The sequence below is a fragment of the Onychomys torridus genome, chromosome X, assembly GCF_903995425.1.
Source record: "Onychomys torridus chromosome X, mOncTor1.1, whole genome shotgun sequence".
Taxonomy (NCBI): domain Eukaryota; kingdom Metazoa; phylum Chordata; class Mammalia; order Rodentia; family Cricetidae; genus Onychomys; species Onychomys torridus.
Genome location: NC_050466.1, coordinates 7,035,048 through 7,058,832, shown reverse-complemented (window position 1 = coordinate 7,058,832; position 23,785 = coordinate 7,035,048). Strand labels below are relative to the sequence as shown.

Sequence of the window (23,785 nt, the reverse complement as noted above, 5' to 3'; positions counted from 1 at the left end):
GGTAGAAATAGACATGCTTTAAAAATCTGAGTTGCTTTTTTAATGTGGTGTTATGTGGAGGTTAATTGACTTTGGTATAACAATTAAATATACAGAATTCAAAGAAGTCATTTTTATGCATCATCAATGCATAAAAGTATTTGCCACAAGCTTTTTCATACTTGCTTGTTATAGGAGCATGGCTTTGCAGAAAGCTTGGAAAACCAAATTCACCCAGAATCCCATCAGCCTAACACAGTAGTTTCCGTTTTTTGTACCTTTTTCATTTGCATATATAATTTAATGTATTACCAACCAAAATATGTTGGTTTGGGCCTAATACTATGTAATAAACACTTTATGCCTCTATTTGATCTTTATGGGCACAATACAATGACTGTGTAATTTTTTTCTTATTACTAGAATGATGTAGAAATTACCCCATTAGTAAATACCTTTTTTTTTTTGCTGTTTGATCTTTTAAAATTTTTATGCAAATAAACATTTCTTTTTAAAAATACTTCTTACAAAGTATAATTACTAAATGAAAGAGTATTGAAGACATAATCCATTTTTAGCAGATTTTGTTCTGGGTTTTGTTTTGTTGAGACAGGATCTCACCATATAGTCCATTGTTGGGATGGCAGGTGTGTACCACCACAGCCAGCTTCCTAGCAGATGTGAAACATGACTTTTGATATATATGCATACATACATGTATATGTATATATGTGTGTGTATATACATGGATATACATACATAAATACATATAATATGTGTGTGTGTGTATACACACACACACACACACACACACACACACACACACATATATATATATATATTATATGCTACCATACTCACTAAGAAATTAGACCATGGTGGCTGCCATGCTTGCTCACTTGGTGAGAATAGGGTAAGGAGAAATCTGTCTTAATTTGCCCAGCAATCATTCTTTTGTTCTTTGAAAGGAATTACACTTCAGGCAGGAATCATGAGTCACTGCCCAATCTTATCAATACCCAGATAGACAGAAGTAGAGACAGTCTGGGGACAATCCTTTGTCCTAATTATACACTTGAAGAATTTCCCCTAGCTTAGGAGATGACACCTCTCTCTGTACTTAAGATCATAGGCCGTGAAAGTAGCAAGGGAAACAAAGTTTGTGCTTTCCCCCTTGTTATTTCCTGGAAGAGAAGCAGAAAATACACCAACGAGAACTACTTGAATTTCATTAAGCAGTAGGAATTAGCTGCATAACCAGAAATCATTAACAGGGTATTTGAATAAGCAACACCAGTAGGGGTGTGAGTGGTAGGGTGCTGAAATCTGAGGCTCAGGCCAAGTGAACCCCTTCCTGAAGTTCTTGCAAGTTGAGGCAGGAGAGTCCTATGGTGAGAGCTATGTACCCCTTACACCAGTGGTGCTGAGGAAATCCTGGATGGCACCATGATTAGGATTCAACTGATGTGGAGGTCTCTGAACCAGCCATCAGCAGATAGAGCAGTAACAGGTGCCTGCTCAGAAAAACTGAGGCGCTGCTGTGGGCTGCTAGCCCTGGATTAAGGTGAACAGATGAACTCCATTCCTGGGTGAAAGGGAGACCCTTTTAACAGCAGTTCACCTGCAAGCAGCATTTTCACCAATGCAAGCAAAATGTTAATGCCTAATTGGTGAGGAAAGGTTGAGTGCAGAAGAAAAACTAATGAGGGTGTTTGAACTTTTAAATTTGGTCTTGAGTTCGCTGGAATTTGTCCAAGGAGCCATTGGCAGAAGCATTGTCTTCTCTATGGTGGAAGATAAGCATGGAGAACAGCATTACTCCCACCAAAGGCTGCAAGGAAAATGAAGTTTATTCTTAATTAATTATCCTACTTAATTAGCATTCTTTTATATATTTTCATTGCACCTTTGGTCATCTTTTTAAGGAACTAGCAGTGCTGTTCAATTTTAAAGGCTGTTAACTTTCAGTATGAATTGATTTGGAGGGTGAATTTGAATTTTCTCCTTAAGCTACTTAAGTTTCTTAAACCTGTAATAAATATGTGTTACAAACTTTCCATTTTGCCTTTTAGTTTTTCATTACCTTTAGGTCATAGCTGGGTATTGAAGACAAACTATTATTGCATTTGTTTCATTTTACTTCTATGAATACTAATCTCATATTTTAATAACCTTTGAACTCAACAGATGTTTTTAAAGTAATTGTCTTTCCCACTACAAAAACCCACTCATGGATTTTAATTTAAAAGAGTTCTATGCTTTGTAAATCTCATATCATTTTTCACTAGTATGTATCTTGTTTTTCTAGGTATTGGAAGAAATTTCATGTTACCCTGAGAATAATGACGCAAAGGAACTAAAACGCATTTTAACACAACCTCATTTCATGGTAAGTAACACATCACTAGACCTAAACCATGCTTTCACAAGAAGTTTTTAATAACCTTCATAAAATACTTTATCCTTGTACCTACTGTGGAGATAAATTCTGAAGAATATGCCATTAGACACAATTTTGTCATTGTAAGCATATCACAGAGTGCCCTTAAAGAGGCCAGGTGATAAGGGCTACTAGTGTACACCAGGCTACACAGTGTATAGACATTTGTATGGCTTAGTCCTAGGAGGCGCTTAGAATCATAGTGAGCAGAACAATGTGAAATTTAACAAGCACAAGAGAAATGATTAAATCAAGAGACAGTAAACACAAGCATGTGACACTATTATTAGGATAACACAACATGCATTTTTACGGTAAATGTGTTGTTTCTTTGTTTTCATTTTGGTTTTGGTTTTGGTCTTGATTTATGTTTGACCTAGGATCGCACTAAGCAACCCAGACTAGCCTCAAATTCAGGATCTTCATGCCTTGGCTTCCTAAATGCAAAGATTATAAGTGCTACCATAATTAAACTTTTTTCTAACTAGAGGGAACACACTGTAAAATAATGATAAAAAGTATAACACAGTAAATAAGCCAGTAACATCATGGCTCTCTAGTCTGATGTTCCATGGATAACATTGGATATATATTATGCTTTCATCTGACTGACTAGGCAGTCATTTTGTTTACACCAGCATCACTACCAAAACCATGTAAGTAAGCATTATGCCATGAAGTCACTAAGCACTAGGAATTTTTCAGCTTCAATATAATCTTTTATATGTAGTATATCATTGACTGAAATATCATTTTGTGGTTCCTGACCATAGTAGCAGACTGAGATTATAATCCCAGATAGTAACCAATATTTTTATTTGATTGTTTTGGTTGACCTTGTGTCATAGTTGTAAAGATGATTCTTCAAGAACTATGTACACCTCAAATGAGGATCTGCTTCCGTGTAGTTCTTGCACCACTTACTGGAACTCTGTGCTACCTAAACCACAGAGAGCTATAATTGAGGGCAATTTTTAATGAAAAACTGGCTTTGGGTTTTACATTATATTTATTTAGGGTGGTGCATGCCCCTCGATGCATGCATGGAGGTCAGAGAACATGGTTCCAGGAATTAAATTCAAGGTGTCTTTGTTTTAGACAGTGCAGAACTCCTGCACGTTTTTCATTGGTTTCTATGAAAAATAGGGATAGCGCTTGCATTAGCCAGTTATTAGGAATTTGAAATAGCTAAGAAACTTTTTGTTGAGAAAAGTTTATAGCTATCTACCTACTTATCTGCAATTGAAAAGTAGAATTACAGGGGTTGGCAAAATGGTTCTGTGGTTGAGAGTGCTTGCTGCTCTTCCGAAGGACCCAAGTTCAGTTCTCAACACCCACATTAGGAGACTCATAACTGTTTGTAACTCCAGCTTCAGATCTGACATCTTCTGACCTCTAAGGTCATCTGCACAAAGGTGTATACACATAGGCACATTAAAAAAAAAAACCAGCACAATTACAGATGGTAATTCATGCTGAATATAACATTTTTAAATAGTCACAGCTGTAGATGGGGAATATATACAAAGAATTGAAAATCCAGCCAACTGCCTTCTGGGTGAAAATATGACTTTAAAACCTGTTTTGTTTTTTTTTTACTACAACTATTTATTTTAAATGCTAGTTTAAAAATAATAGTTACAATATTACATGTATCATATCATACCTGTGAGTTTTTATAGACATGCTATTTCACATGTAATGTTTCTAAAACTTTAACATTGTCCTTCAAAGTAACCATCTTGAAAGAAGCAATTTCCTATATCCCCTCCCTAATTTTCCTAAGCTTTAATGGCTGAATTCAAACACATCTCTGAGAGTGTTTAACTCCATCCTATCTAATTGTAGAGAATTAGAAATACAGTTCTGTGTCTGGGCAAGCTTACTTTTTTTACAACTGAAATGTGTCATTGTAGAACTCAGTTTGAATCCCACCTTTGCTATCGATGTCATTCCTAATTACTCTAAATCTGTGTTAACCTCTCTTCTCTATTTTCCACTTTCTGTTCCTGTGTGTGGCGTTATAATACACACTGACCTGCTAACGCAGACCCTGTCCCTGGAGAATGGTCCTGGGCAGTTCTCCTATGTCTGTCCAAATCTCAGCTTAGCTTTGTGAGCTTGTGATCTCATTTAATCATTGTCGTCCTCTATATACCAAAGCAGGAAAATAAAACGATTCTGTGCTCTATTAGTGTCCTCACATTTGAACAATCACGACAGGAGTGAATTATTATCTTGTTCACTGATACTGCATATATGGGGGCCATGTTTCTCCTGATTACAATTCATTCCTCTTCAGACATCCTGTCTTCTATAGGTTAAGTGTGATTAAAGCTCTAAATCCAGGCAGACGTGAGGTTAAACGCCATCCTTGCTGTTGTGAACTAAGTCTGTGATCTCAAGCTCAACCTCTTTTAGTTGGAGTAAGAACTAAATAGATATGTCTACTGTACTTAGCCTGCTTTCTGCCTGATGTATGCCTAATGCCTCACCAGTGTTAGCTAATAAGGATGATTAGTTACCTCACAGTGCCTGTCATCTGCCTGTGTACAGAGCCCACATTGTAAGCTCTCAGTAAAACACTGAGCACAATAGTAACTGGCCCATTTGCAAGTAGGTTTACCTCACCACTTGCTGCCCTGTGCAGTTTATTCCCCACATTTGCTAACAAATCTGACTATAAATTGCTATATAACCTGAGCTCACTTCATAGAATTATATAGGACCATTTCAGACTAGTAAATCTTTCGAATTTGAAGGAGACTAGATAAATATATTAGTATATACCCAAATATGACCTTTTACAGGATAAGGTTTTTTCCAGAAATCATTACAGCTCATTCAGGCCAGTTCCTCACAGCTTACTTACCTTCTAATTTATTTTGCATTTCTAAACTTAGAGAGAATGTGGTGTGTGTGTGTGTGTGTGTGTGTGTGTGTGTGTGTGTGTGTGTGTCCCTCCCTATCCCTATCAGTAAACATTTTCAGAAATAATAATTCCTCAAATTCTTTGAATACCTAGCTCAATGTTTTAAAGACATTTATCATTTATCAAGTATCTAAGCGCTTCCTGTGCTCCAGGTATACTGTGCTAGCCACTAGGAATCTAGTGAATAGGGAAAACAGTTCCAGCCCTCATGGAATTTCCCATTCCAGTGAGGCTGCAGGATAGCGGGGGGGGGGGGGGGGGGTAGATGATTAGAAACAGACCGAACACATGAAATAACCTGGCCATTTCATACGGTGATAATAACTAGGAAGCAGAGATTTAGTGCAGTGGCAGTGGTAAAGGGTAAGCTATTTTATAGCCTCAGGAGAAGTCCTGCTGAAGAGGGAGCTGGCCCCCTGAACATTCAAACAGGAAGAAGCAGAAGGAAGTCGTGTAGGTTCAAGGAGTACAGCTAAGTCCATTAAAGATGGGATTTAGTAAAAGGGAAGAAAGTGCTACAGAAATGTTTACAGAACTTGCCAGAGGCTAAATCAAGTAAAGCTCTCCCAGACCATAGTAAAGTGTCTAGGGTTTTCTCCTGGTTAAAGTACTGATTACACTGAGTGGTTGCAAGCAAGAAAATCCAATCCAATCCATGCTTTCAAGGTTGTTCCTGGGCATAGTAGCACATTCCTGTCATCTCAGCACTTGATAGGCTGAAATGCCACAAGTCTTGAGTCCGCCCTGAGGTATATGGTGAATATCAGGCAAGCCAGGGCTACGGAGTAAGACCCTGTCTCAAAGGAAGGGGTGGAAAATTCTGGAGCTCACATGTTGTAAATGGATGGTAGGAGAGAGTCCAGTTAGAAGGCATTGAAAGTCGTAATGGGGCTTCGAGAAAGATGAGGACGGTGGCAGATGGACAGGTTGAGATTCCATGTTGGAGATGGTAGGAACAGCAGGACTTGCTCATAATTGGTGGAAATTGCCCTGTGAAGTAGACACCTGTTTAAAGTTACCCACCTAGAAAATGGCCTCCCTAAGGTTCAAGCCTCTTAAAGAGTAGACTATTGTAATACTAATGAATTTCCCTGTGAGCTTACATTATTGGTAATTCTTGAATAAGCATACTATGGATAATGTCCCTTGTAAGAAATGAAATTATAAAACATATATTAAATAAACTTTGAGGTACTAAAGTTTTTTGTCTTATACATATTTTAATAATGATTTTTAAAACCCTAAGCTTTTAAAAATAACAACAGCTATGTGGAAATACTTTAATAAATGTAATATTTTTGTTTTGCCAAAGTTCTAGTGTTATTCTTTGCATATTTGATATTTTATACTTAATTTGCTCAATTATCTGGACTTTTCTTTACTTTCTAATCACTATAATGAGAGCATTTAACTTTCAGTTACCAAGTACTTAAAACACAGACACTTTGAAAATATTTGCAATAACTTAAAGAAGAGAAAAGAAAGGGAGCCCGTGAGATGGCCTAGCAGGTCAAGCCTGACCACCTGAGTTCAATTCCTGGAACCCACATGGTGGAAGGAGAGAAGCAACCCTGCAAACTGTCCTCTGACCTCCACACATGTGTCGTGGCAAGCATATTCATGGGTGTAAACATGTGTACACAGAGCAAATTAATAAATGAGTATAAGATAAATATAAGCTCTATGTGGCAGCCCAAACCTGCTGTCCAGCACTCAGGATGCCAAGACAGGGGGGATGCAAATTCTAGGCCAACCTGTTTATATAGCAAGACTGTCTAGAAATTAACAAATAAACTACAACTATTTCAGCCTAGTACTGATTGCTCAATCATACCCTATAAGACACTTAAAGGAAATATTAAAACTTCAATTTCCTTATTTTTATCTTATATGCTTTTTTAACCTTGTTTTAAGCATTCTGTACATTTCCCTTTTCTGTTTGCATATGAATTAGAGCTGGGGTTTTTGTTTTATTTTGTGCCAGCAGTCATTAACAGCAGCAAATTCTGGTTACTATCAAGTGTGACCTTATTTGACAACATAATTTAAACTTTTTTAAAAATTCAGTGTGATACTGCTTTATGATTGAGGGCTTATTTTTCCTTATAAATAATACATTAAATGCAAGCCCCTGTTTATATAACTTTAAAGGATGAATAGAAATAATCTGCAAAAAGCAGCATTTTATCCAATTCATGGGACTTTGAGGCTGATCTCATCCCCATGAAAGCTTGCCTATATTACCAGTCAAAGTATCCTGAGTCATAAAAGACATCTCTCTACTTGATATGATGAGCCTGATCTTAACAGATGAATTTCTCTAGTTAGCCCATCCCTGATTTGGCCTTTCTACTCTAAATCTTAGCTTCTTTTTAAAGCACAGAAAGAAGGATTTGCCCACGTGGTCCAACCTTCACACTTGCTAGCTCTGGTTCCCAGGGCCCCTGAGGAGCTCTACTTAAAGCTGTGCATTGTCAGTGGCCTTCAGTGACCCTCGCCTAAAGCTGCAGTAGAGAACAGCAGCCTGGGCTTTATTCCACTAGAAACAGAATAAATGGATTACTCTGAGCACCTACTGATGACAAGCCAGCACCATCTCCTTACTGCTTTTAACACAGCAGTACCTTATTTTTGCCTTGTATGCAGGACTTTCAAATAGCTCTTTTAGGAAGTAAATAGCCTTTTAGGAAGTGATTTCAGATGCTGAAATACTATTGAATTACATTTCATTATCTGCACATATCTCATTACCACACATATTACAGATGAAAATGAAAGTAAATTTAGAGTTAGCATACACATACTAATATATATATAATTAGTATATCTGTATAAAGTTTCAAACAGACCAACAATAGTCAGTTGTAAATTCTCTTTGAGCTAAAATTTCTCATGCTTATTAAAAAGGGTTTATGATGGGACAAAGCAGGAAGATATCCTTTTTTAGAAAAACAAAAGAGATTTATTATCAAAGTTTACCAAAATGACATACAGATGTCAGGATAAAGAAAATCATTTTTCTTTGTTAGTGAGTTTTGCAAAATGAAGAAGTAATCATTTTTAACTTAAGGGTAGGGGTGTAGCTCAGTTGGTAGAGTACTTGTCAGGAATTCACAAAGCCCTGGGTCACATCCCCAGCATCACATGAACAGAGTATGGTATTGTTACCCCTATAATTCTTAAAGTTGGGAAATAGAAACAGAAGGTCAATGTCATCCTTTCCTACATAGTGAATTCAAGGCCGACCATACATGAGACCCTCTCTCCAAAAAAATAAAATTTGTCTGATTTATCCAAGTGCTCCAAAAAAGAGAAATGAATAAAACATTTTGAATGTTTCCATTTTAAGACGTGACTCATCAAGTAAAGGCACTTTTCTCCAAACGTAACAACTTGAGTTCAATCCCTAGGACTTACATGGTAGAAGTAAGAGAACTGCTCCACAGGTTGTCCTCTAATCTCCACACGAACACCATAGCACATGTGTGTACTCACACATGTGTGTACATACATACACAAATAGATAAATAAGTGTAAAAATTTTAAACTTTCAATTTTGAGTTCTATACGTCCAATATTTTAGAAAATTGGTGTCTTAAGTGCATCTATATAATTTAATTGCATTTCCTAAGTCATGTTATAAATTATCTTCATCCTTGGTAGACACCATGTATGTCACTGTATAATTGTCCATTCAGTTGTAAAAACCTGAAGCTTATGGGTCCTCCTTGATCCTTGCTTCTCCCTCATTTCCATTACCAACCTACTAGACAGCGGTACTAATTTTATTCTTTCATTCATATCACAGAAATTATTTATTCAGTACAGTCATCATTACATAATGTCTTTTCAACTTATTTCAGTTTAAAGCCCAGTGCAGATTTGCTGGTTCTTTTTATAAACGTTCTTTCTGCTAAATTATTTAAAACTTAAAATAATAAAATTGTTTCAGCTTTTATTTGGATATGTGAGTTAGATACGGTTTTATAGCCTAACACTAGACGACACCTGTAACCCTGGTAATTGATAGGCCCATCCATTCCTTGGTTCGCTCCCTTACTTGCTCATTCTATTTTGAAAAAGAAATCCATTTATCATGATAGTTTTCCACAAAGGAACTGAGGTAGTTTAGAGGTATAGTTTGTTTTGAGTCACTTTAGATGAAAAATACTTTGGAGAAGTATTGTTACATATGTTTGGGTGGCAGATTCGGATGGTACTCTAAGCACTATGTTTCTTTTCTCCTGAACACGCCAGGCCTTACTGCAGACTCACGACGTAGTGGCACATGAAGTTTACAGTGATGAAGCGTTAAGGGTCACACCTCCCCCGACATCTCCCTATTTAAATGGTGACTCTCCAGAAAGCGCTAACGGGGACATGGACATGGAGAATGTGACCAGAGTTCGGCTGGTGCAGTTCCAAAAGAACACAGATGAGCCGATGGTAAGAAGGAAAACTGGAGTTACGGTCAACCTACATCCTCCATACAGAGGAGGGTGGACAGGGATGGTTCGAAAGAAGTCAGTCTCCAGATCATCAGTTCCCCTGCCCTTTTCTCCAAGAGTTAGCTGCCTGACACCAGATCTTAGACATGCTGCCATCCCACCTCTCCTATAACAATTACTTCTCAGCTTTCCAAGAAGAGGTACATTACTCAAGAATTAAAAAAATTAAAACACATTAATAATAAATAAATAAATAAATAAATTCTCATATAGCAAATAAAGAGGCAATTTGAAGTATTTGCATTGTAAAAATCAGTTAATTAAAAATTCCAGTACTTCCCATATCTTTTGCTTTCACCAAAATTTGAAGAAAAATAATTCAGAAAACATTCAGAGACTTGCTAAAATAAGCTTCTTCCCATTCATACCAACCTGTTTATTCATTTTCCCATACAGTTGGAAGAGAACCAATAGTGTACCTTCGATCATTCTCAGGAGCATCGTAGATTGAGATGATCAGGAAAGGCTCTGGCTGGTCACTGAGCAGATGAAAAGGATGGAGACCTAGGGTGACACAGTTCAGGCAAGCCAAAGAGCATGTACTCTAGTAGTAAGAAGGCTCTTTTGTGGTTTCCAGATGGAAACAAGGCACTGCAGCTGGCCAGCAGACAGCGTGGCCCCTAGCAAGGGTGGGCCATGCAGTACTGGAAGACATGCTATGTCTTTAGCCTAAAAACAGCAGAAAGCTACTGAAGGTTTTAAGCTGGGAGCTGGATTTGTTTCTCATTTTAGAACTAGCAATCTGGAGACTGTATTATAGAGTCTAGAAAGACTAGATAACAAAGCAGACACTGCCATGGTGCAGGGGGAAGATAATGATACTCAGAACTAGTGGAATATACATCAAGAGAGAAAAAATGAAAAAACCAGGCATCGTGACCCATGCCTGTAATCCCAGCACTGGAGAGATGAGAGAACCAACTTAATAGCAAGTTCAAAGCCAGCTTGGGCTACTTGAGATTCTGTCTCAAAAAAGAAATGAGTGAATGAAAGTAAATCAGTAAGGCAAGTAGTGGGTTGCAATGAAAGAAGCAAGAATCAAGGCTAACCCTGCAACTTCAGGCTCATACAATTGAATGCATAAGGAGATAACGACATTGTGAAGAGGGCACTGGACAACCTGCAAGTTTAGAGATGGGAGCATAATATTTCTAGGGATGAAGACATTCAGATATATGCATTTATCTTTTCTTCAGAGCTTAGAAAAAGCAAAATACCTTCGTAAAGGAGGAGAGCAGATCTGTGACCACAATTCCAGAGAGCCCTCTTGTTCATTGTTCTAACATTATCTGGCAGCACACAGGGGCCATGCAAATCAGGTACCTGCTCTTCTGCTCTCAAGGCTTAGCAACCCTTGGTCTTAAGAGCATGGCTGGCAGTTTTTGAGGCCTTGCACATATTATGTTACATCTGTGGACATCAGGTTGTTCACTTCTAGAAGCACACTGACTAAATGATTCTGAGGCCCCTCCAAACCGTGAAAGTAAAAAATTTCATCCATTCATTTTATACTTTGATTTACCCAATGAGCAACATGTTGAAAGTCCATGGGATGTATTCGCTGCATTAGACAAGCTGTGATATAGGGGCAGATAAGATATGGCCCAGTCCTGGAGCTCACTTTCCACAGGGTGGTCCACACTAAGGACGTAAATTTGCAGGTGAGCACAATTTGGTAAGCCCAGTTATAACAAAACTAGAGAGAAGAAAAGGCTGTCTGGAAAGGGGTAATGTCCAACCAAGCAAAGCAGACAGAAAAGCATAAGGGACCATAAGGAGGTCCCAGAATATCTTGTGATCATATAATCTGAAGCAACATAATGGTAGTTGTTGGTCTTTTTTATGTGGACTGACTACACAAATTGAGGGAAAGAACACACAACTATCTCTGAGTTAGTTTTTTCAGAAAGCAAAACTGACCTTCAGTCACTCCTTAAAGTCTCCTTCAAAAGGCTGCTCTCACTTGTGATCTTGGTGATGGCATATACTTTCACTATCTTCCTCCTTTACTAATGTGCCTAAAAGGCTCTACAACATAGTAGGTTCCCATTCATGTTAGTTGAGTTAATATAGAAACCTATTAGCTTTAAGGATGGGATCTCTGTTGTGCCATCATTTCCCTTATGAAACTTGGTTTGACGTATGTATTCATTTATGGCATTTTCCAGAATACTACTCTAAGTAACCATACATACTGACTGTACAAATTGGAAATGAAACCTGAACATTACAATTGAATGTTAGGACCACAATCATTTTGATAAACTGTACTTTTTCACAGTACTTATCTAATCCTTCTAAGAGCTTCAAAATAGGAACCATGCAAAACTATATTTTGTGGTGTGCTTCAAATTAAATTAAATTCTCAGATAACTCTATGAAGCTTTAAACAAAATTTTATTCTCCAAAGAGGCAGAATTGGATGCCTACTACTAACCACTTCAAATTCAAGACCACCGTCCTATAAAGTGACCTTGTTCAAATATACATAATTCTGGGCTCCATTCCTGTCCCCATGAATATAAAACTAAAGAGTTTGCTTAATAGTCAGCATTATTTAACAGCTCCCTGTGTGATTCTTAGGATAAACATGTTTATGGAAGTTTGTCTTTTAATAAGGGATATTTGAAAAAATGCACTGGAAAATGGCTGTGGCTTAACTATGAAACTTGGGCTTCTGGCCCTCCCATCTGAAACAGATGAGATTGGGACAAATAGTAAATTACAAGTGAGGATGGTTTTGGAGACGTTGGACATCAAGCAGCAAAGGATAGAGTTCTCTGAGAGAGAGGATGCAAAAACAGTAACCGCTGTGATTGTCCCACCTTACTGCCTTCAGAGAGTTTTCCCGGCCAGCGCATGAGGAGGAAGTTCTGAAGCAGAGCAGACAGAGTCCCTAGACTGAGGGAGCAGAGCTAAGAATCTAGGAGGACCAACAAATATAAATATCTGTAGACACACCAAAGCTAAAAGACTATCACTTTTCTTCCTTCTCTCTTAAATCTCTTTGCAGTGGGATTCTAACAATGTAAAATGGATTACAGGGGTAACAAATAGAAAGGAATGGCTGTGTACTATTAGAGAGTTCTCATAAATGAAGTAGTATAGTACCACTCAAAGACAAATTGGTAGGTTAAATACATATGCTAAATAAAGCCAAATACAGCCACTAAAGCAGCAACGTGAAGGGTTACAGATAACTGGGACTGGGGAGACTAAAGAGGTGGCTCAGTGGGTAAGAGAGCTAGCTGAGTGTAAAATCAGATGTGTGTGTAACTGCAGCACTGGAGATGAAGGACAGGGGAGCATCGGTAGGACTTGTTGGCTCTCAGCAAAGCCAAAAAAATACCACAAGATACAGCAGAATGAGAATAAATCCACAATAACACAGAAAAAAGAAGTTAAAAGAGAACATAGAAGTAGAAGACAAGAAGATACATTTATACTAAACTATGTTACAATCATGCTAAATCTTAATAGTCTAAATTCTCCAGTTAAAAAGCAGAGGTTGGCAAGCCTTTAATCCCAGCACTTGAGAGGCAGAGGCAAGCAGATCTCTGAGTTCGAGGCCAGCTTCGTCTACAAAGCAAAATCCAGGAGAGCCAGTGCTACACAGAGAAACCCTGTCTGGAAACCCCACAAGAAAAAAACTGAGGTTGTCTGTCAGATTGGTTTAAAAAAAAAAGTATCACATCACATGCTACCTGCAAGAAATGTACTTAATACAAAACGAGAAATAGTTTCACAATAAGGATAGAAAAGCTATATCAGTATAACATTACTCAGATGAAAGCTGAAGTGTCTATATTAATATCCAAGTTTATTCTCAGACCATAATGAAGGTAAGTTGGAAATTAATAACAGATAGAAGTCGGGTATAGTATTGCACCTATAATCCCAGCACTCAAGAGGCAGAGCCAGGAGGATTGTGCATTGGAGGCCAGCCTGGGCTACACAGCAAGAATTTCTCAAAAATAAATAAAAAGTGAAAAGAAAATTTTTTAAAAAGAAAGAAAATATCTCAAACACTTGAAAACTAAGTAACACAATTTGAAGTAACCCAAGAAGAAATCAGAAGGTAAATAGCATTTTGTAGTTAATGTAAATTAATTGCACTGTATCAAATTTTGTGTGCTGTGACTGGAATAGTACTTAATAAGGAGAAATGTATATTAACAAAAATGTCTCAATTCAGTAACCTTGTCTCACATCTCCACCTTTAAAAAAAAAAAGACCAATGAAAATAAATTAAAACCAAGATAAGTAGAATGTGTAATAAAAAATCAATAGAAATAAATGAGAATGGCAATATGTCACAGTGGTAAAGTGTTGGCTTAGTATCTATGAGGCCCTGAATTCAATCCTCACTACTGAAAACAAGGTAGCCGTCAGTGGACTAGGAAAAAAGTCAATAGCATCAACCAAACAGAAGATCAGCTTGGTCATGAAAACAATGACTCTATGGCTACTGCAGTCATGTTTCCTGAGGAGATGTAAACAGACGTCTCTTCAGCCCAGACAGGCCTCAGATAATTCTGCATGGACTTTTCCCAAAACAGTGAAAAGGAAGTTCTTCCCAACTCATTCCATAAAGCCAGTGCTACCCTCTAAAACCAGAGAATAACATTACAAGAAAGGTGAGGACTAGAATCTCTCATGAATATAGATGCAAAATGTCTAAACATAATTTTAGCAAAGCAAATTAACAAAATGTGAAAATATTAATATATGCTCATTTCAACAGTGTATATACTAAAATATTAACACAAAAACAGTTATCCTGGTGTCTGTAGAAAGGTGTTGCACAAATACATGAAATGTCCCAAATCTTTTAAAAAAAACCATGACAAGTAAATGGAGATTAAGCCAGGAATTGCTTTATTATAACTGCCAAAATTGAAAGCAATGCAGTGGAGGGATGGATGAACACGTTCTTGTGTCTAAACAATGCAAGACTGTTCAACAAGGACCAAAAATAAGTTATTGGTAATATAACAAAATGGTAGACACCCAAACGAATTATAAGTTAAAAAAAGCAACCAAAATGAATGTTGCTCTATTTCTAGATGATACAAATGTACCTATAGTCAGGAAAGGCCCATCAGTGATTGTTTGGGCATGAGTAGAGAGCATAGAACAGTGGGAGTAGGTGGCCAACAAATAAGAGGAAATCTTTGGGGATAAGACACAGTTACCATCTGATTGTAGTGAAAGATCCACACATACTTGCATGTGTTAAAACTAAGCAAATTTTACAGTTTGAAATATTCTATGTGGGTTATAAAATAAAACTGTTATTTTGTGGGAAAATATAAAGGATATACTAATAGAAAGTATATAAACTAAGCAGGAGTAAAAACCTTTTTTAATAGTTGGCAACATAAAAACAAAGGGATGTGAAAATAATCATAATTAAGAGATTAAAAAGCACTGCATAAAATGCATGCATGGTATTATAGCAGTCAAAACTCCAGCAAGTAGCATTTCTATCATAGAACAGTTTTGTGAGTAAAGTAGCTTCTCTATCAGCGGGCCAGCTGCTCATGCTGCTTCATATATATATTTTCTAATGATTTTGTAACTCTTCTAATTAAAATTACCTACAGTAAAATCACAAATATAAAATAGTGCTTTCATTTAATTGTACCCTTACCAACATTTTTTACAGGGAATCACTTTGAAAATGAATGAGCTAAATCATTGTATTGTTGCAAGAATCATGCACGGGGGTATGATTCACAGGCAAGGTGAGTTCCATCTGTAATTCTTTCTTCATCTTAATTCTTCCTATGTCTACTGATAGAAATGGGGGGGGGGTTGTTCTGTTTTGTTTTTATAATTCACATAAAAGAGCTGTTTGTCTTTGAGTTTCAGTCATTGTAGACCACATTTCTGAGTTCCATCCCCACCACCGGAAATAAAGTAAAATAAAAACTCCAAGTATTGTTTTATCTGTATCCCACCAATTTTGATATGCAACCATTTGTTATAATTCATTTGTCAGTGTTCTTACATTCCTGTTATATTTTTCATTGGCCCATAAGTGATTCAGAAGTATTTTTTATTTATCCTATTTGAAGAGGTTTTCTAGACATCTTTCTGTAATTTACTGCTAACTTAATTGTGTTGTGGTCAGAGAGTGTGGTCTGTATCACACCATTCTTGGAGGTTTTTAAGACTTTCCTAATGGCATAGCACTTTAATCGTTTTTGTTAATCTGTATTTATGAAGAACCTTTATTTTTTAACCACTGCATACATATATAATGATTGGCTTGATGTTGTTAATGTTTTTGTTTAAATCTTCTATGTGTTGATTTTTTTGTATGCTTGACCTACCAATATTTAAATATCCATTTATAGTAGTAGAGTATATCATTGTCTACTTATAAATCTCTCTTTAGACTTATATATTTGACTATATAAATTAGGTCCATCAGCCTCAAACTCACTATGTAGCCAAGGGTGACTTTAAGCTTGTAATCTTCCTACCTCCACCTCCTGAGTACTGGGATTAAGGTTGTGCACTACTGTGACCAGTTTTGATCACTATTTTTTGATAGGAGTAGTTTATTAATATTTGTTGTGATGATTCTTGCTTTCCTTGTTCATTTTTTGGTGACTTTTTGCTTCATTACCCCCTAATTATTAGCTTTTAATTTCTGCACCCTATTTCTGTCATGTTAATGGTTGCCTTGAAATTTTAAACTTTACATATATTCAAGTTAAACAATATCTTTATTATGTTTATTTACTTTTGTGTGTGTGCTCACACGTGCACATATGCACACACACAAACATTCACACATACACATGCCACAGCATGCATGTAGAGGTCAGAGGACAACTTCTGAGAGTCAGTTCTCTTTCCACCATGTGGGTTCCAGGGATTGAACTCAATTGTCAGACTTGATGGCAAGAGCCTTTTACTGCTGGCCCAGATTTCTTTTTTTTTCTTTTTTTTTTTTAAGATTTATTTATTTATCATGTATACAGCATGTATGACTGCAGGCCAGAAGAGGGCACCAGATCTCATTTCAGATGGTTGTGAGCCACCATGTGGTTGCTGGGAATTGAACTCAGGACCTCTGGAAGAACAGCCAGTGCTCTTAACCTCTGAGCCATCTCTCCAGCCCCCAGATTTCTTTTTATGTTATTCTTTCTGGATCTGTATAGTAACACTTTCACCAGTTCAAGAAAATGTCCAACTGCTCAAACATTGCCTCTTCTTCAGTCTCTATGTGCTTTCTGAATTTCAGTTAGATGTACATTAAACACTTCTATATTCCATAGCTTTTTATATGTTCTTTATTTCTTTTTTCCTGTTTTTCTTATGTCTTTTTTTCTCTGACTTATATTATACATAATCTTTTGTTATATCTTCAAGTTCACTAAAACTCTCCTCAGCCATGTCTGAATTCTTACTCAATTTATCCACTTATTAGCTTATATCATCATTTATGTTTTTGTTTTAGAAGTACTAGTCATTTGTCTTATTTTCAGTTCTCTCTGCTCATACCTGATAGTATCTTATAGGGTTGTCAACAAATTTCTATGGCCATCCATCAAAACTGTGCTTTCTGAAAGAAGATCTATCTGTTTGGATGGTTTTACTACATAAAAAAATAATTCTGCAGTCAAATGTGGCCCTGTCTCTAAAACGTTGGCTTTTAGATACACAACTTATTTTTTATCATATTGCTGTCTTTGGCTTTTCATAGTTATGAAAAACATTTACTCACTTACTGTTTATAATTGTATGTGATTTTCTTAGGTACACTTCATGTTGGTGATGAAATTCGAGAAATCAATGGCATCAGTGTCGCGAACCAAACAGTGGAACAGCTACAAAAAATGCTTGTGAGTAATGAAAGTTCTCCCTCTTCTACGATTAATTTTTAGTTCATTAGCTAGGTTTTGATTTTTGAGACATTTATTTATTGTGTGTTTGTGTGTGAGTGTGGTTGCACACGTGCCTCTACATATGTGGAGTTCAGAGGACAACTTGAAGGAACTAGTTCTCTGCTTCCTTCATGTGGACCCCAGGATTGAACTCAGGTCATCAAGCTTTGTGGCAAGTGCCTTTACATGCTGAGCCATCTTTTTTTTTTATTATGTTTTTAATTAAAATATAATTACAACATTTCCCGCCTTCCCTTTCCTCCCTCCAACCCCTTCTATAGACAATTCCCCCAATCCCTCTCACTCATAGATGCTTTTTCTTTGTTATTATACATGTATAAATGTTTACGGCTGAGTACTTTAAATGTTAATGTATGTACATGCTTTCAGAGCTAAAGACTTAGAATTGGATGAGCAAGTGGAAGGCTCATCCCGGGAATGACGAAGTCTCCCTCTCAACAGTCCTTAGTAGCTTGTAGTTCTTTGTCTACGGGTGGAGCTCCATGTGTTGTTTATGTTAACTTCAGCACAGTGACTGAGGCTTAATCTACTGCTATTTCAGCCAGCAATTGCTACTCCACAGTTACTGCAGCCTGTTGGGAATTTTGTTCCCGCAGGCATGGGCTCTGTCGCTGCAGCTAAAGGTAGCTTTAACTAAATCTCTATCATTCTGTTTATAAATAAGACTCAAGATTCAAAGGCTGGGGTGAAGAAAACCTGCTAGCCCAGAGAGGTTGTGTAGCACCTAGCTAACCTTCTCTCCTTGCTGGTGTCTCCCAAAGAGAGTGTCCTTCTGCTCTGCCAAACAAAAAAGCTCTATGCCACTCCAAATCCCTCCCTACTTCTGGTGCATCTCTGTATCTCTTCCAGGTGCCCTCTGAAGCTCTATGATTACTTTCTGTCAACTAGTTGCTAATTCAGCCTCCTGACCCAAGGTTAATTAATTAATGCAAATTTGGAGTCCACCGTTGATTGAATATCCCCCCAACACCCATGAGATTTCCCCCTCCATGATAGCATGTCTATCAGTGTTCTCATTGTTTAGGTCCTGTTCCTGAGCCATCTTGACAGCTCCATCAACTTATTTTGTAAAATGTACATAATATAGGGAATGAAGAGATGGCTTAGTGAGTAAAAGCACTTGTGGGTTTACCTGAGTTTGGATGCCACACCCATGTAAAAAGCAGGGCATGATCTCATCTGCCTATAACCCTGGTGGAGACATGAGGGTAGCTGGGGCTTGCTAGCCACCACCCTAGTTCCAGGTTCAGTGAAAGATCCTGTCTCAAAGAAATAAGGTGGAGAGTGATAGAGCAGACTATTCAATATGTTCTTTTGGCCCCACCAGCATATGCACGCAGGTGCTGGCACTCACATACCCACATGCACACACACCAAACACAGATACAGCAACCATATTCCCACTTATACCTAGCACACACACACACTGAATAAATAAATATTTAAAAACACACATCATTCTTCAATCATAATCAGAATGCTTCTTGTACCATCATGTATATGAAGTTGAACTTCTGCAATGATCACTAAAAACTGACAACAAGGAAAATATTTTAGTTACAGTGGAGTTTGGAACCATTTTGCCTGCCTTTAGCAGTATGGGCTTTCCCACTATTCATTCTTCATCTGTTTCTTACCAACCAGATATTTACAGAAAAGCCTTCCCGATATGTACTCATGTGAACTAGTTTCTCACTGACCTCAAAAGGCTCCTGACATAAGCAATATCAGAAACCTCTTTCCTGTTTAGCTGAGTAATGCCAGCTGTAGTATATCTCTGTACAACACAAAGGGGAGAAAAGTCACTGTAGGCCAGGCCATTATTGACTATACTAAAAAAAAAAAAAATCTGTACTAAAATTAGGCCTTGAATTAAAAGCATTGACATCCATTGACAGATCCTGTCTGTGTTCTTTGTTGTAGCAGAGGGAAACGTTTGTTGTATGCCTTGGGTCCTTCTTTCTGCTACAGTGCAGCAGCGTCCCATGTAATGAATACTTACTAGGCATGAAATAAGCATCCAAGGCTGCCTATAATAAAAAAGATTGCCAAAATTAATAAAGTACAAAAGCAGTTTTATGGAGATAGCATCAGAGAGTAGCATATTAAATAGGATTTTTATGTAATTACTTAGTCTCTTGTTCAGCTCAATGTATAGTCATTCTTGTAAGGTGTGCCATTTCGACTCTTTTGAACTCAAAAAAATAGCCATCAGAGATGTATACGGTTATTCACTGCTAAGTGTAGGCTAGTCAGCCTTGACTTCACTGGACCTTTCCCAGAAACTTCTACCAGTAACCTGAGTGGTTCCTGCACTATAATGAGGTTTTATTTTAGGGCTGTGTGCATTCAGGTGGTACGTACTAATTGCACCCACGTGTTTTGAATGGTTTCTTCTGTGTTTTTATGTGCAATATGTGTTTGCATGAGAACTCTCCTCTTTTTTTCCCCCAGAGGGAAATGCGGGGGAGTATTACCTTCAAGATTGTGCCAAGCTACCGCACTCAGTCTTCATCCTGTGAGGTAATAACTCTAGCAAGCCTCCCCCATCTTCTCTGAGTTCTTGACTAACTGTCTGCTGATGGCTGAATGTTTTTGCTTTCTGGGAAATTGTTTCTGCCTGTGCTGTTAGATCACTGCACACCAATTTTACAACGAAGATAACGGAACAGAGGAGGTCCCACCCACCTCCTCAGCCCCACTTCCATGCAGATATCTTCAGCCTTTCTACAGCCAAATCTAAGCCAAATATAGAAATGCTACAATAACATAAAGTTTGATAAAGAAAAACAATGAAATCCCTGAGGCAAAAAATATAGCAGTATATCCAGGAAGTCCATTCACTTCCCTTGTTAAGAAATCTCACAGGTAGTTCTTCTTTCCAAGAATCTGAGAAGTGATCAACTTCTGTTGAGATATTGGTGTTTGAATGACTGGCAGGTCTCAAGATGAGCATTAAGACCCTGATGATTTGGTAACTGGCTTCACTACAGGGATGTGGGCTTTTGCAACCTTTGTAAAAGTCTTCATCTTTGAAATGTTAAATGACTCATAAACAAGCACCTTTTGTAGAATAATAGCCCCAATGTTTCTTAAAACATATTTATCTTCTTATAATTAGAGCTCTTCCAATTTATATTTTTTGGGTTTTATGTTGTTCATTATAGTCTAAAATCTATTCTTTCTATATTGGGAGATACAAATTATCATAACAATATGATTCTTTGGTTATAGCATATTCAGCTCAAGTTTTACTTATTGAAGCTTATTTTAAAATTTTTCCTGTGGATCTTCCAAGTATTTTATTATGAAGTACAAGAGCTGGGGAGATAGCTCAGTGGTAGAATGCTTGCCTAGCATGTGTAAGGCCCTGGGTTCAAATCCTATCACTGCAAATAAGTAGATATGAAGTGTACATTTTCTAAAGGTAATTTTTAATAGCTGGTAGCTAACTTCCTAGATTTATGCTTAAGAAAATTTGAAGTAGAAATTACTTTTCAAGTCTCTAATGATGCTACAAATTTCACAAGAAAACATTTAGAGGGTTCATATTTTTCATCTCAGCCTATTCAACATATGTATAAGAGTCTGTGCTTTTGTCAAGTGAGCCAGTGACAATTAAAGTGTCTATTTTGTTGGGTCTTGAGCTCCTCTTGGTGGCTTCCTATGGAATGTCAATTAATAATATATTTCAAAACTTTGCAGAACTTCTCCAGCTTCAAGATTCGGAGCATTAAATTTTGATCCTTAAAGTATGAACCTTTCAGGGAAAGAGAGAATAGCATGCATACATTTTTGTATAGATAATTTAAATACTCTAAAACCATAGATGTTCCTCACACCATTTCTCATGTGTTGAAGAAATTGAATAAATAGATTAGATTGGGGGCGGTGCTAACCAGAAGATATTGTTAGTTATTGATACAAGTTTCTTTCTTTTTTTCAAGTGCTTAAACTAGTTTGAGGGAGACACAAGTATTATACATATAAATTCTATACCTTTGAATATTAGGGAAAAAGTAATGATTCCCTTCTCTTACTCTGTTCACTTCTAACAGTTAAACGCACTGCTGTTGTTGGTGGTGGTTTTTTTAACTCACTGGGGCTTGGCCTCTTCCTAGCTATGGCAAGGCCTCTCAAATGAAGGCTCATACTTTCCCCATACCCTCCCTACTGACTTGGATCCCCAAGGGTGACAAGCAGAGATCAAGCCACTCATTAATGTTTGAGAATGTTCCTCTAAAGGATCTCATTCTATTTCAGACTAACAAATTCCAGAAGTTTTTTTTTTCAACATTCTAGAAAAAATATATATCTTTTGAACAGAAGTTCATAAAGAACTCTAAAAATGAAATATTTAAAGCACTTATTTTCTTCTCTTAGCTTTTTTCATTAAAGTTGACTTGGACACTAAAGAATGGGCCCTGTGAAGGCTTCTGAGTGGGTTGAAGAGCAGAGAGATCCAGGAGTGCGGCTCTAGGGACAGTGCTATGGCTCCTGGAGAACATTGTTGTTTAGAGCTACTATTTTACTCAGTCTGCTAAAGTTATACAAAGGAAAGAGTTGCTCTCTGGTGCAGCTTTCTCTTCTACTCCCATTAGTAATATTTATACTAGAAAGGTCTAAGGTGATTACATGTGAATTCTTTCTCTTAGGTTCATTTACTCTCAATGGAGTTATTTGGTAGTTCTTGGCAGTGGGGTACCTAAAAACCATTGCCTGCTTCTCAAACCCATTCTTTACCTACTCTTTAATATAAAACTAGGCAGTTGAGATCTCTAGCACAATAGTATTATAATATTTATCATCATGAGGTATTTGATAGAGTTTTAATATTACTCTCCTAAGGTCCCAATTAAAAAACAAAGATTGTAGAATTTGAGATACAGGAGAAAATCATTAATGAATGACAACACCATCCTCACTTATAATATGGGAATCTTCAAACTACAAAAAAGTTTTTTCATACTTCTGTGAAATCATGCAAGTAAGTCAGTAGGACACCTTTTATAGCATTAACCGCAAAGGAAATGGTTGTCAGACTGTGGTGGTAACTGTTGATGTAAATATCTGTTTCTGTGCTGGTGTTCTGTGTTAATGAACCTTGTGTCTTATTTCAGAGAGATTCCCCCTCCACTTCCAGACAGTCCCCTGCTAATGGTCATAGCAGCACTAACAATTCTGTTTCGGTAAGAACTCTAGCTCCACACAGCCAAGTGTGACAATTTTGTTGGTGCTCACCTGCCATGAGTGTTTAGTTACATGTGTTCGGTGGAAAGATTGTCTACTGCAGCAGCAGTGCAGTTTACTCCTGGAAAACCCTTCCTCAACATTTCCTTCTCCTTAAAAATCAGTTACACTTGAAGAAACACAGTTCAAGACTTATATAGTTGCTCTAAAAATACCTCTCTGCCTCCCCACCAGTATGTATGACTGCTCAAAGGATATAAATAGAATTGTGTTTAAATTCCTTTAAGAATTTTTTTCATTTAAAAAAAATGATAAAGAAACATAAAGGATTTTGCAGAAGAAGCATTTGGGTGTTCTTGGGCTTTAGAGTTTTCAATTCTGAGGGATATCAGCAACATGTTTTAGTTTCCGCTATCTAAGTTTACGAATTGGTGTGCCCTCTTGTTATTGTGGTACGTGCACATATTTTTGTGAATTATAAGCCTTGCCTGGATATGAAAAGCAAAAGGAACTGACTTCAAACTGCACTCAAGCCACGCTGGTATCACATCTTTAACACAAAGTACATATTTGACTTGAATTTGGAAAGTTGCCATTTTTTCAGAACTCATTTTGGATTATAGAAAGAATTGTTTAATCATACAGAAGCATTTACATGTGCAGGTCTGCTGTTTTTCGGAATAGCCAAATCTCTAAGTTGCTGCTGCTGCCGCCTGTCAGTCAGCTGCAATTATAAGAGCTCTAAGAATGCAGCAGTGTTGCCCTTTAAGAATATATATCAACTTTTTTATCAAATAAAATCATAAATCATTCA

The 23,785-nt window shown here is 37.2% G+C and overlaps 1 protein-coding gene across 16 annotated transcripts in view; it reads left to right on the top strand.

The window, feature by feature from the left end:
- The window catches only part of Cask (calcium/calmodulin dependent serine protein kinase), a 340,650-nt gene that overhangs the window by 284,528 nt on the left and 32,337 nt on the right, over nucleotides 1-23,785 (top strand). For 13 of the 16 annotated variants that reach the window (XM_036175421.1, XM_036175420.1, XM_036175418.1 and 10 more), the window contains 6 exons: nucleotides 2,288-2,368; nucleotides 9,609-9,797; nucleotides 15,528-15,606; nucleotides 17,633-17,718; nucleotides 20,236-20,304; nucleotides 22,902-22,970. In XM_036175421.1, the coding sequence (XP_036031314.1) occupies nucleotides 2,288-2,368; nucleotides 9,609-9,797; nucleotides 15,528-15,606; nucleotides 17,633-17,718; nucleotides 20,236-20,304; nucleotides 22,902-22,970 (573 nt within the window). The remainder of the gene's footprint in view (nucleotides 1-2,287; nucleotides 2,369-9,608; nucleotides 9,798-15,527; nucleotides 15,607-17,632; nucleotides 17,719-20,235; nucleotides 20,305-22,901; nucleotides 22,971-23,785) is intronic. The other 3 variants (XM_036175422.1, XM_036175431.1, XM_036175430.1) reach the window with 1 other exon arrangement.